Source organism: Lonchura striata, chromosome 2 (genome assembly GCF_046129695.1).
Source record: "Lonchura striata isolate bLonStr1 chromosome 2, bLonStr1.mat, whole genome shotgun sequence".
Lineage (NCBI taxonomy): Eukaryota > Metazoa > Chordata > Aves > Passeriformes > Estrildidae > Lonchura > Lonchura striata.
The window spans coordinates 115,928,565-115,941,271 of record NC_134604.1 but is presented as its reverse complement, the minus strand read 5'-3'; the positions used below and the strand labels follow the sequence as shown (position 1 = coordinate 115,941,271).

The 12,707-nt window shown below is 51.9% G+C and overlaps 1 protein-coding gene across 3 annotated transcripts; it reads left to right on the top strand.

The window, feature by feature from the left end:
* The first annotated feature begins 181 nt into the window (after positions 1-181).
* SMIM11 (small integral membrane protein 11) lies at positions 182-9,913 on the top strand. 3 transcript variants are annotated; one of them, XM_077781711.1, is made up of 5 exons: positions 182-275; positions 1,902-1,963; positions 6,325-6,414; positions 8,070-8,249; positions 9,752-9,913. In XM_077781711.1, the coding sequence occupies exons 3-4, from the start codon at positions 6,394-6,396 to the stop codon at positions 8,235-8,237; spliced, it is 189 nt and encodes a 62-aa protein (XP_077637837.1). In that variant the 5' UTR covers positions 182-275; positions 1,902-1,963; positions 6,325-6,393; the 3' UTR covers positions 8,238-8,249; positions 9,752-9,913. The 3 variants fall into 3 exon arrangements, 2 of the variants coding, with proteins under 2 accessions (XP_077637837.1, XP_031361741.1); XR_013339549.1 differs by lacking the exons at positions 8,070-8,249; positions 9,752-9,913 and adding an exon at positions 7,945-7,959 and having other exon boundaries at positions 185-275; XM_031505881.2 differs by lacking the exons at positions 182-275; positions 1,902-1,963 and adding an exon at positions 5,793-5,897.
* The last annotated feature ends 2,794 nt before the right edge of the window (positions 9,914-12,707 follow it).

The following is a 12,707-nucleotide window of genomic DNA, read 5'->3' as shown; positions in this document are numbered from 1 at the left end:
CCTGGGCTGGGGCAGCTCTGCAGGGATCTCACCTGTGGAACACCATCCCAAAACCCCCAAACCCCAAACCCCCAAACCCCTCTCCTGATGCCCAGCTGGGCACGGGGTGTCTGCCACCTCCCCGCGTCCTTGCGGGAGCAGTTTTGGGGCAGAAACGGTAATTTTGGGCCGGGAAAGCAGAGCCCCGCAGCCCCAGCGCCGCAGCGGGCGGAGCCGCCGGGCCGGCGCTGCCGGGAGCTCCGAGGCAGCGCCGCCCCCGCCATGGCCGCGAGGAGGTAGGAGCGGCCCGGCCCTTCCTCCTTTAGTCCTCCTTTAGTCCTTCTTTAGTCCTTCCTTCTGTCCTTCCTTCATTCCTTCCCTCTTCCTTCCCCTCGGGAAGCTCCCCGCTGCCCTGCCCCTTCTCTGCCCCGTCCTCTCTCCCCACGCCGCCTTGCCTCTCTCCAGCCCCGCTTTCCTCCACCTCCAGCCCCCGCTTTGCTCTGCAGCCTCTTTACTCGATATCCACCTTTCCTTCCTTGTTCACCAGCTCCCTTTCCTTCTTCATCGCCCTCCTTCCTCTCCAGGCCCTCTATTCCTGCTCTCCACTCCCCCCTTTCCCTTCAGCCCCCCCTCCTTATTCTCCCCTTTCTCTCCAGCACCCATTTCTTGTTTTCCAGCACCCATTTCTTGTTTTCCAGCCCTCATTTCTTGTTTTCCAGCACCCATTTCTTGTTTTCCAGCCCCCATTCCTTGTTCCCCACTCCCCTAAATTCCCTTCAGCCCCCCACTCCTTACTCTCCAGCACCCATTTCTTGTTCTCCAGCCCCCATTCCTTGTTCCCCACTCCCCTAATTTCCCTTCAGTCCCCTCCTCCTTATTCTCCTCTTAGTCTCTAGCACCCATTTCTTGTTCTCCAGCACTCATTTCTTGTTCTCCAGCACTCATTTCTTGTTCTCCAGCCCCCATTCCTTGTTTTCCAGTCCACAGTCCTTGTTCCCCACTCTCCTCCTTTCCCTTCAACCCCCCCTCCTTATTCTCCCCTTTCTCTCCAGCACTCATTTCTTGTTTTCCAGCACCCATTCCTTGTTTTCCAGTCCCCATTCCTTGTTCCCCACTCCCCTAATTTCCCTTCAGCCCCCCCTCCTTACTCTCCTCTTACTCTCCAGGACCCATTCCTTGTTTTCCAGCACCCATTCCTTGTTTTCCACTCCCCTCCTTTCCCTTCAGCCCCCCCTCCTTATTCTCACTCTCCAGCACCCATTTCTTGTTTTCCAGTCCCTGTTCCTTGTTCCCACTCCTCTAATTTCCCTTCAGCCCCCCCTCATTATTCTCTCATTTCTCTCCAGCTCCCATTTCATGTTCTCCAGCACCCGTTCCTTGTTCTCCAGTGCCCCCTCCTTTCTCTTCAGCCTCCCTTCCTTGCTCTCCATCCCCTTTCCTTGCTCTCCACCCCTCGCTTTTCTTGCTTTTCACCCTCCCTCCTTGTTCCCCAGTCCCTTCCTTCTGCTCCAGCCCAGGACAGAGCTGGGCTGGGATCCAGGGGCAGCCACAGCTGCTCTGGGCACCCTCCCAGGGCACAATTCCTTCTCAATATCCCATCCAGCCCTGCCCTCTGGCAGTTTAAAACCATTGCTCCTTGTCTTGGCACTCTCTGCCCATATAAAAAGTCCCTCTTGCTCCTTTTTAGCACTGGAAGGGGTTCTAAGGTCTCACTGGAATTGTCCTTCCTCCAGGCTGGACAATCCCAGTTCTCCCAGCCTGTTTGCAGAGCAGAGGGCCTCAAATGTTGGGATCATCTTTGTGATCCCTGGTGATGCCATGTTGGAACAGTCTGATGTGTCCCTGGCATTTCTGGGTTTGTTTTGATTTTAATCCAACCAATGTGAATGAAACATCCCATGTGCTCTGTTCCTGTTTTGCAGAGTTTGGAGCATGTGAGGAGCTGCCAGAGCAATCACTCATATTTTAATTTCTGCTTCATCAGGTACGAAGATCTTGATGGTTTTTTAAGTTGTTTTGATGTCACTGGAGTTGATCCAAGATCAGAATCAGGTTTGGGTTGGAAAGGACCTTAAAGATCATCTCATTCCAAGCCCTGCCATGAGCAGGGACACCTTCCAGGTTGCTCAGAGCCCCATCCAGCCTGGCCTGGGTGAGTGACACCCCTTTTCTAGCTCAGAAATGCCACATTGACGTGCACTCGGGTAACTCAGTGCTTTCCAAGGCCTCGTGGCTGCAGTTGTTCAGCAATCCCCAAAGGAGTATCTCCAGCCCCATTTTCTGGGAATGATGGAATTCTGTGGCTGTTCTGTGGTGCCTTGGGCTGTGCTCTGTAGACAATGCCCTGGGAGCCTGGGCTGGGCTGGAGCTGCAATCCAGGGCTGGATTCAATCCTCAATTCCCTGCTCCACCACAGGCCTCCCATGTGCCTGGGCCCAGCTGTGGGGCTGTGCTGCACAGGGCAGAGCTGGGCAGAGATCCTGGGGCTGGAATCAGGGCTAATCCCAAGCTCTGGGGTGTGCTGCAGCTCTCCCCGAGGGACACGACCCTCTGGGATGAGCCTGCTGTGCCTGCACAGGATCCAGAGGATTTGGGGTTCACAGGGAATTGCTGGCACAGCCCTGAGGTGGGATCTGGCCAGGCCCTCTCCTCTTTCCCATCTGCAGGAGTTTGCCCAGACAGAATTCCCTGGGGCATGGCTGCACACAGAGCCCAGAATCCCAAAATCCCAGCATGGTTTGGGTTGGGAGTGACCTCAAAGCCAATCCAGTGCCATGGGCAGGGACATCTCCCACTGTGCAGGCTGCTCCAGCCCCATCCAGCCTGGCTTGGGACACTTGCAGGGCTGGGGCAGCCACTGTGGGATGGTTGTGCTCATGAGCACCTCCCATTTGTAAAGGAATAAAACTCCAGAGTGTTGGAACTCAGAATGTCCCTCAGACATTTTTGGATGTTCTGGGCCCAGGTCAGAAGCATTTGAGGCCCTGGCAGGCAGCTGGAAACAGCTGGGATTTTGGGTTTGAACCACGGAACCAAGGTTTTACCAACCTTCAGGTGGAACAAGAAGTCACAAAAGTTTAGATATTATAGTAGAAGTAGTCACAAAGTAGAGGGAAGAATTTTTTAGTATTGTACAAGGGGGTTTTAACACCTCTACGGGGGGTTTTTACTTTGTACATGGGGGTCAGAAGTTTTAAGATGGAGGGATTTGGGCTGGTCTTGTTCCTCCTCTTTCTTCTTCCTTGCCTTCATGTTCTTGGTGATGTTGGCACTCACAGATTGGTTTAGAGTAGAAAGGCACTTGGTAATATAGGTAGTAGGTATTGGGGGAAAACTATAAACATGTCACACGTAATGTACCATATAAAAGATAGAAAAGCACCATTTAATATAGGTAATAGGCATTGGGGAAAAACTGTAACCATGTAACACGTAATGTACCATATAAAAGTTCCCGCCTGCTTTTGCACTCTTGTTCCATGGACAGGAAACCCTCCAGAGGTTAATTTGGATTCCAGCAGCTGAGCACAGAGCCCAGGGCAGTGCTGAGTGTGCTGCAGGCTTTTCATCCCAGGAGTTCAGCTCTGGAATGCTTGGTGACCACTCAGGGCTCCAGGGAGTGCTTGCTTTGCCAGCCTCTATATTTATAAACTGTTAGTGTGGAGGATTAAATTAATCAATCACAGAACTGAGAAATTAGAGGATTAATGAGATGTTCAGCTCCAAACAGAGCAGGTGGGCTTGGAAACCCTCAAAGAACCCCCAGGGCAGCTCCTGTGTGTCCCTCAGGCCCAGGGGGAGCACACCCAGCTCCAGCTCCCAGAGGCAGCTGTGCTTTCCATGGGCAGCTCAGGTGTGGAATTCCAGCCCCAGCTCCTGCCCTGGGCTCTCCAGGCCCTGTCCTGCTCCTGCCACTCAGCCCCAGAAAGGGAGAGAAGAGTCAGAGAGGATGTCAGTGTGTGTGTGTGCCTCTGCCTGAGCTGTGAGCAAACCACAGCAGCCCCAGAAGAAAATCTTTTAGATAACATGCAAAAAACTGCCTTGAGACCAAACAACAAGAGGCTGCTGAGTTTTTTTTGGAAGCACGGGTTGGAGGAGAGACTTTTCCACCACACAGAACCCCTGAACCAGGCCTGGGTTCCAACACCAGAGGGGCCCTGGCAGTGCCTGAGGATCCCTGCCAGCCTGGTGCTGTTTTATCCCAGCTCCTGGAGCATCTCTCAGGGGATGTGTGGCAGAGCCTGCTGCTCCTGTCCCTGCTCACTTGGCTGCACACGAGGAGCAGGGAGCTCCTGGCAGGTGCCCTTGTGTGGGGCCCAGGGGCTGTGTTGGCCTGCCTTTTCCTGGGGAGGGAACAATGCCTGCCTGTGGATGTGTTCCCTGCTCCTAGCTGTGCCTTATCTCCTCGGGAGAGGCAAACACACAATTCCAGCTGTTGATTTAAGATATCCCAGCCTTGAAAAAAAGCAGTGCTGGAGCTTTCTGCTCTTGCACTGACGACCTCAGTGCTTGTAAGTGGTGGTTTTGAAGTGTGAAGGGGATCCTAGAATCCTGGAATGGTTTGGGTTTGAAGGGATTTAAAAGCCCATCCAGCCTCCACGGCAGGGACACCTCCCACTGTCCCAGGCTGCTCCAGCCCCAGTGTCCAACCTGGCCTTGGGCACTGCCAGGGATGCAGGGGCAGCCCCAGCTGCTGCTCTGGGCAAAATCTTCCTCTTTCCCCACCTCTCTCCTCTTCCCACTTTGTTCTCCCTGCCCCGTGCTGCAGCTTCACCTGCTTTTTTCAATCCTGAGGTTTCATAAGGGCTGGGATCAGATGGAGGCTGGAAAAGCCAAGAGATGGGATGGGGAGAAGTGCTTGGCCATGGGGGCTGGTGGGATGTCCCAGCCTGGAGGGAGCAGTGACATTCCCACCCAGTCCCAGCTGCACAGGACACTGTGGGGACAGAGCATCACAGGTGTCAGCTCTGGGAAACATTCTGGAAAGAGGCTTTGGACAAGGCATGGAGGGACAGGACACAGGGAACGGCCTCAGGGTGAAGGAGGGCAGGGCTGGGTGGGAGATTGGGAATTGGGAATTGTTCCCTGGCAGGGTGGGCAGGGCTGGGATGGAATTCCCAGATTCCCCTGGATCCCTGGCAGTGCCCAGGGCCAGGTTGGAGCAGCCTGGTGCAGTGGGAGGTGTCCCTGCCATGGCAGGGGATGATCTCCAAGGGATGATCTCCAAGGGATGATCTCCAAGGCCCTTCCAACCCAGACCATTCCATGATTCCATGAAGTAAAAATACATTTTCTTGGAGATGTGACAACACTGACTCCGTTCACAACCACCCTGACATTTTCTCAGCAGGAGGAGGAGCTGCACAGTCGGGATCAGCACAGAAACAGTGACTGAGGAACAGGAATGTGGTGGTGGCTGCCACTCCAGGGCTTTGGGACAGCTGGGTTTGGTCACTCTGGAGGGGTGGGAATGCTTCCAGAGGTGTCTCAGCAGGGTGAGAGGGAAAAGGAGAGGAGAGGATGCTCTGGCTGGAGAAATTAGAAAATCTACCCAGAAACTGAGCAGGACAGGAGCTGCAAGAACATTTAATTTCTGCAGGGAGCTCAGCTGCTGCTCTCTGGTGTGGTGCTGATTTATTCAGCCCAGCTTTTCACGGTGCTGCAGTGTTCCCTCCTGCTTTTGCACTCTTGTTCCATGGACAGGAAACCCTCCAGGGGTTAATTTGGATTCCAGCAGCTGAGCACAGAGCCCAGGGCAGTGCTGAGTGTGCTGCAGGCTTTTCATCCCAGGAGTTCAGCTCTGGAATGCTTGGTGACCTCTCAGGGCTCCAGGGAGTGCTTGCTTTGCCAGCCTCTATATTTATAAACTGTTAGTGTGGAGGATTAAATTAATCAATCACAGAACTGAGAAATTAGAGGTCATTCTGCTTTATTTTCTATTCCTCCACAAGTTCATTCTGCTTTATTTTCCATCTCTTCAAGAGTTAATTCTGCTTTATTTTCCCTTTATCCAATAGTTAATTCTGCTTTATCTTCCATTTTTCCAAGAGTTAATTCTGCTTTATTTTCAATTTCTGCAAGAGTTAATTCTGCTTTGTTTTCCATTCCTTCAAGAGTTAATTCTGCTTTATTTTCCATTTCTCCAAGAGTTAATTCTGCTTTGTTTTCCATGCTTCCATGAGTTAATTCTGCTTTATTTTCCATGTCTCCAGGAGTTAATTCTGCTTTGTTTTCCATTCCTTCAAGAGTTAATTCTGCTTTATTTTCCATTTCTCCAAGAGTTAATTCTGCTTTGTTTTCCATGTTTCCATGAGTTAATTCTGCTTTATTTTCCATGTCTCCAAGATGCTCCTGCCCTGCCCTGTGCCTCCAGGAGTGTGACCCCCCCAGGCCCTGGGGCACCCCACAGCTGAGATGATGGCCTTCAACTGGAAGGTGAGGCACATTCCCAGAGCAGGGATTGCTGCTCTTTCCACATGGGCTGTGTGGAGTGGGTTCTGATGCTTCCTTCCCCAGGGGGGGATTTTTAACCCCACACTCTTCTTGTTGTCCTCCCTTGCCAGATGTGCTTGCCCCAGGATTTCCTGTGGGGCCTCCCATGTTAGACCTGAGCTCACCAGAGCTCTGCTCATCCCTGCTCCTCCTCCTTTCCTCTTTCCAGGTTTTCCTTTGGCTGCTGTTCCCTCAGCTGCTTTTGTTTCTGGAGGGGAATTTCTCCACTGTGTTTTTGGGGTTTTGGGGCCATGAAAGCTCTGTGAGGTCCTGTGTCAGGCACCACAGTGTTGGAGCTGGAGCTGCTGCAGAGAGCCCAGAGGAGGCTCCAGGATGAGCAGAGGGATGGAGCAGCTCTGCTGGCAGGAAAGGCTGGCACAGCTGGGATTGTTCACCTGCACAGGAGAAGCTTTGGGCTGAGCTCAGGGTGAGCCCCAGGAAACCTGGAGAGAGACAATTTCCAGGGATGGAGGGACAGCACACAGGGAATGGCTTCCAAGTGAAAAATTACAGGTTTAGCTCAGATATTAGGAAAAATTTCTTCCCTGTGAGGGTGAGCAGGCCATGGCACAGCTGGTGCTGCCCCTGGATCCCTGGCAGTGCCCAAGTTTGGACACTGAGGTTGGAGCAGCCTGGCACAGTGGGAGGTGTCCCTGCCTGTGGAGCTGGATGAGCTTTGAATCCAATCCAGACCATTCCATGAGTCTGTAATTAACAATTTGAGCACATCAAACTTGCCCCCAGCCCTGGTGCTGCAGAGCTGTGGGCTCAGAGCTGCTGCCCATGTGCCTGTGGGGAGATTGACAGAGCCTGGTGTTGTTTTTCCAGACTCCTGCTGGTGCAGGGACACGAGGCTTGGCTTAAATTCAGAGCTTTGATGTGTCCTGACAGCTTTGGGAGATCCTGAGGGAACAGGGGGAATTCCAAGTTCACAATTATGACAGAAACATGGAATATCCTGGTGGGAAGAGACCCACAGGGATCACCCAGTCCAAGGCCTGGCCCAAGACCCCCCAACAACCCCACCCCATCCCTGAGGAGCCTGCTCGGTGCCCACCACCCATTTCAATTGGATTTTCCTCTCCAAGTTCATGTTTTTATAGCATTGAATCACTCTGTGCAATTCCAGGCATTCAAAACTGGCACAGCAATCCTTGGATTTTTTAATTTTTCTCCCAGTTTAAAGGCATTTATCTACACCTTCCATCTCTGAGCAGGTTCATTACAAAGTTTCTAGGAATTAAGATTTCCTGGAGTGTTTTTGGGGATCCCACCTGAGAGCTGGTCCATCACTTGTGAGGATTGCTCAGCAGCATTTCCACTTCCAGAATTTCCCTCAAATCCTCAGCTCTTCCCTTTTTCCAGCTCCAGATGGTGCAAATACTGCTGGAAAATGAGAAAAGGAGTTCAGGACTTGAGGGAAGGGGATTTTTTCTTTGCCTTTGTTGCTCTGCCTGGTTTAATTTCCCACAGACATAAAAACCATGGAGGGAAAGGAGCGTTACTATTGGAATGGAAGATGCAGAACATCCCTATAAATTCACCTTTAATTGTCCAAGTGTTCCAGAAGTGCCTGAACAGATTCTCTGGCATTCCAGGCTCTGGAGTACTTCCCACTGCTGATGTACATTTTGGCAGCTAAAACCTTGATCCTTTGCTTGGCCTTTGCTGGAGTCAAAATGTACCAGAGCAAGAAAATTGAGGAGAAGCTGAAGAGGGAACGTGAAGAGAAGCTGAAGGCAGAAGCAGAGAAGAAGGATGAGTGAAGAGTGCCTCAGGTGTGGAATTGATCCCAATCCCTGGATTTGGACAATGGCATTGTTAGTCCCAGTGGGATTGATTTGGGATGTGCAGTTAGACCTGAGCTCTTGGAATATTTGGGATGGTTCAGGGGATTTGCTCCAGTTGTTTGTGGGATTTGAATGAACCACTGTCCTGTCTGAGGATGTTTGAGCACAATATTCCCCCTCTGTTTTTATCTGCCTGGCATTTTGGGCACAAAGAGGGGGAGAAAATTTGGAATAACTGCAGGGGAGCAGCCAGGCAGCATGCTGCAATCAGAGCTCTGGGCCTGAAGTCACAGAATAAACAGAGAAAATAATCTGCCTTTCTAGATGAGTGAAATTATTGACAGCTTGGGGATGCTTTAGCTGGAAAGGGCAAATTTCACTCCCAAATTCCATTCCCAAAGGGACAAGTTAGGCTATGGAACATCCACCAGTGAGAAAAATGCACCTTTTTCTTCTTGAAAGAGCAAAATGAACATTACAAAATTCCCTAAATTTGGGATTTTCGTTCTGAAATTCCCTAGCTCCTCCCCTCTGTTTCCAAAGCTGAAGCAATCCCTGCATTCTTGGAGCAAGTCCATGAGCAGAATGAGTCCTGCCTGCTGCTTGGATCCTATTCCCTGCCTTTCTTGTCATTTTTGGAGCAGTTTGCTTCACTTCTCCCTATTCTGCAGCAAAATGGGAATTAAATTCCTGCCTGCCCTTTGGAAGCTCAGTGGGAGTTTGATGTCATGTTGCTCTTTATTGAAATAAAATCTTATTTCCCTTTCTGAGCTCATTCCCTCCCATCTGAAGACACTTCCCAGTTCTTAAAATCTTTCCTAGATTTTATTTCCACCCTGCCACTGTTTTATTCCCTTTATTCCCAAGGATTGGGAATTGTGCCTAGAAATGAGGCCCTGGGGATAACCATGGGAATGAAGTTTTTTTCTATTTACACACAAAAAACCAACAACAACAACAACAAAAAATACCCAACGACAACAAAACCAAAAGGGTTTTTCAGTCGTCTGCCTCCAGCAGATTCAGGACTTGGCTTTGGGGCAGATTTTGGCCAATTCCCTGGAAAAGGAAGGGTTGGGCAGGGCTTGGAGCAGCTTGGCACAGTGGGAGATGTTCCTGCCCAAGGCAGGGGTGGATGGGATGAGCTCTGAGATGCCCCTAAAAGCATGACCCAAAGCAGTCTGGAATTTTGGGATTCTGTGCAGTGTTATCCCAAGGATAACCCCACAGCTGCAGGGATTTCTGCCCCAGGATCATCCCACAAAACCTCAGTGCCCAGCAGCTGACACCACCCTTGGAGTTAAAACCTCTCTGATTCCACAGAAATTCCCTTCCCAGTCCCCAGAGCTGCCCAGCAGAGGCCCTGTCCTTGCTAAAATCTGGGATGAAGAGGGAGGAATTCCCCCCTGGAGCTGGGAACAGCTCCAAAGGTGCCCCTGTGCTCTCCCTCTTGTGCCTGCTCTTCTCAGTGCTCTGTCCCCTCCCTGCAGGTTCCTGACACTTGGATTCCCCTCCCAGGAGGATGAAGCCTTCCTGGAAAAGAAGGATGGGTAACCTCAGGGTGACACTTAAATTATCTCTGGTTTTGTATGTGCAGCAAAGCAGCTGAGCCTCTATTTATGTAATAAAATAAATGTCTTTGTTTAAAAAGATGAACTTGGGGTTATTTTTTATTTATCAAAGGGCTGGAGCTGCAGGGGAGGCACTTGGGAAAGATGAGCTGCAAGGAGGTGGCTGGGAAGGAAGAGGAAAACACTCTGGAGGGAAAAATGGAGGAGAAAAATGCTCTGGATTCATCCTGGGAGGCTCCAAAGCTCCTGGAGAGGCAGAAGGGAGTGGAGAGGGCTCAGTGCAGGTTTGCAGCTTCTTCCTGCAAGGTCAGGCTGTGGGGCTGCATGGAAGCAGGTGGGCAGTCCCAGCTTTTCCAGGCACTCCTGGGCTCCATGGGAGTTTCATGGCAGGAGCTTTATCCTGGGAAATCTCTCTGGTTCCCCGTTTTCTGCTCAGCTTGGGAGCAGCAGTGGCACCAAATCCTGGAGAACTTGGGCATGGAATCCTGGAATGGTTTGGGTTTAAAATCACCTTGTTCTACCCCTGCCATGGCAGGGACACCTCCCACTGTCCCAGGCTGCTCCAACCTGGCCTTGGGCGCTGCCAGGGATCCAGGGGAATCTGGGAATTCCATCCCAGCCCTGCCCACCGTGCCAGGGAACAATTCCCAATTCCCAATCTCCCACCCAGCCCTGCCCTCTGGCAGTGGGAGCCATTCCCTGGCTCCTGTCCCTCCATCCTTGTCCCCAGTCCCTCTGCAGCTCTCCTGGAGCCCCTCCAGGCCCTGGCAGGGCTCTGAGCTCTCTCTGGAGCTTTTCCTTCTCCTGGACACTCCCAGTTCTCCCAGCCTGGCTCCAGAGCAGATTTTGGTTCATCAGCAGAGAAGGAGAAGCGCAGCAATAAAGGCTCAGGTGTGGCAGTGCCCCAGGGACCTTCACATCCCCATTTCCATTCCAAAGCACTTCCTAGGCCCTGCTGGGAGTTAAGGAGAAGCAGAATTTTTCCAGTGGACTGGGGAGAGGAGGGAAGAGAAGGTTGGAGATCCCCTGGAGGAGCCCTGAGCCCACTCTCACCGAGCAGGGAGCACAGGGGATGCTCAGGGAGTTCCTTGGAGCTGCAGGGATGTTGAAATCTCCTTTCCCTGCTGTCTCCTTGGAGCCTGGAGAACAGCAGCAGTGCACAAAGCCATTCCCAGCACAGAGAAATGTCCTGCTCTGCAATATCCTGCTGCATCCTGGAGAAATCTCCTGCTCCAGCAGCCTCAGGCCTGCCAGGCACAGGAATTCCCAGGGAATCCAGCAGCTCCCCTCTGTTCCCAGCGCTCACCTCTGCGTGCCAAGGTGAACTGGGGGGGAATTGAATTGGATTTTTGGGGTGCCAGTGAGGGCAGCCTGGTGCCCACCCTCCCTGCAGGAATCCCAGGAATTTTGGTGGAGCCACTCCCCCAAACCTTTCCAGGGAATTGGCAGCTCTGCTGACACCGCTGGCTTGGCTCCGTGAACTCACTGGTTATTTTTGGATATTAGCCCCAGTCTGGAGTTTTTAGGCTCTCCAGAGTAGATTTTTCTAGGAAAGAAAAATAATAACAATGATGAATTTTTTTTTTAGCTTTTCAGCTACTGTTTTGTGGGCAGAGCCAAAGGGACACAATCTCCCTTTACAACTCCATTTACCACCAAAGCCACTGGGCACCATTTAGCACCCAAAGCAATCAAGTCTGGCTTAAAATCATCTCTGCCAAAGATGTGCAAGAAGGGAATTCATGCTCGGTTTTTGCCCCTGAATATGGGGGAAGGAGCTGTGAGGAGTCTCCTCAGAAATCCTGCAATTACCACCTTCCTGCCTCTGCAGCCAAATCAGAAAAATCTCTGCAGGCAAAAGACTTCAACTCTGCTCCAGCCTGATTTTTAGAGTCTCAGAGTGGTTTGGGGTAGAAAGGAATTTAAGGATCACCCAGTGCCACCCCTGCCATGGGGACACCTCCCACTGTCCCAGGCTGCTCCAGCCCCAGTGTCCAACCTGGCCTTGGGCACTGCCAGGGATCCAGGGGAATCTGGGAATTCCATCCCAGCCCTGCCCACCCTCCCAGCCAGGAATTTTCTCCCAATATCCCATCCATCCCTGCCTTCCTCCTGCTTGAGGCCATTCCTAAATTTCAGCGTAGCATCAGAGCTCAGAAATCCCCAGAGCTTGGGATGGGGATATCCAATAATTTCCAGGATAAGAGACTTGTCAGGTCCTGTCCCTTCCCAAAGGGAAGCGTGGCTGCTCCTGCTGTTCATGGGGAGTTGGAGCTGTGCTCTCACAGCTCCCAGGTGATTTCACCCTTGGGAATCCCTCGTGGCACCACTGGAACAGGAAAAGTCTGCTGACACTGGGGGGAGACAGCAGCTCAGCTTTGCTGCAGTTTCTCCTTCAGAAACCACCTGGGGGCCTGGAATTCTGAAAGAATCCCAAAATCCCAGGAAATCCTGGGGCTGGAAAAGCCCTCCCAGCCCCGGGAGTCCCAGCTGGGCCCCATGCCCACCTTGTCCCCAGCCCAGAGCACTCAGTGCCACCTCCAGGAATTCCTTGGTCACAGAAAGGTTTTATGGTTAAAAACACATTTAAAAGAGGAAAAGAGAATTCAGTTCCATTTCTGAGGAAGAGGAGGCAGCAAGGATAGAGGGCTGTGGAGTGCTTGGTGTATTCCAGAATCATCAAGGTGGGCAGAGCCCTTCAGGACCATCCAGTGCCACCATCACCCCAAAGCTTGTCCCCAAGGGCCACCTCAACACCAGAGGATCTGCTCAGGAACCTCTTGGAAATATTCCCATCCCAAAAATGAGCCAGGTCACTGTGGTGCCTACAGAACACAGGGTTTCTCCTTCTCCCCAGTTCCATAAAATTCCTCTT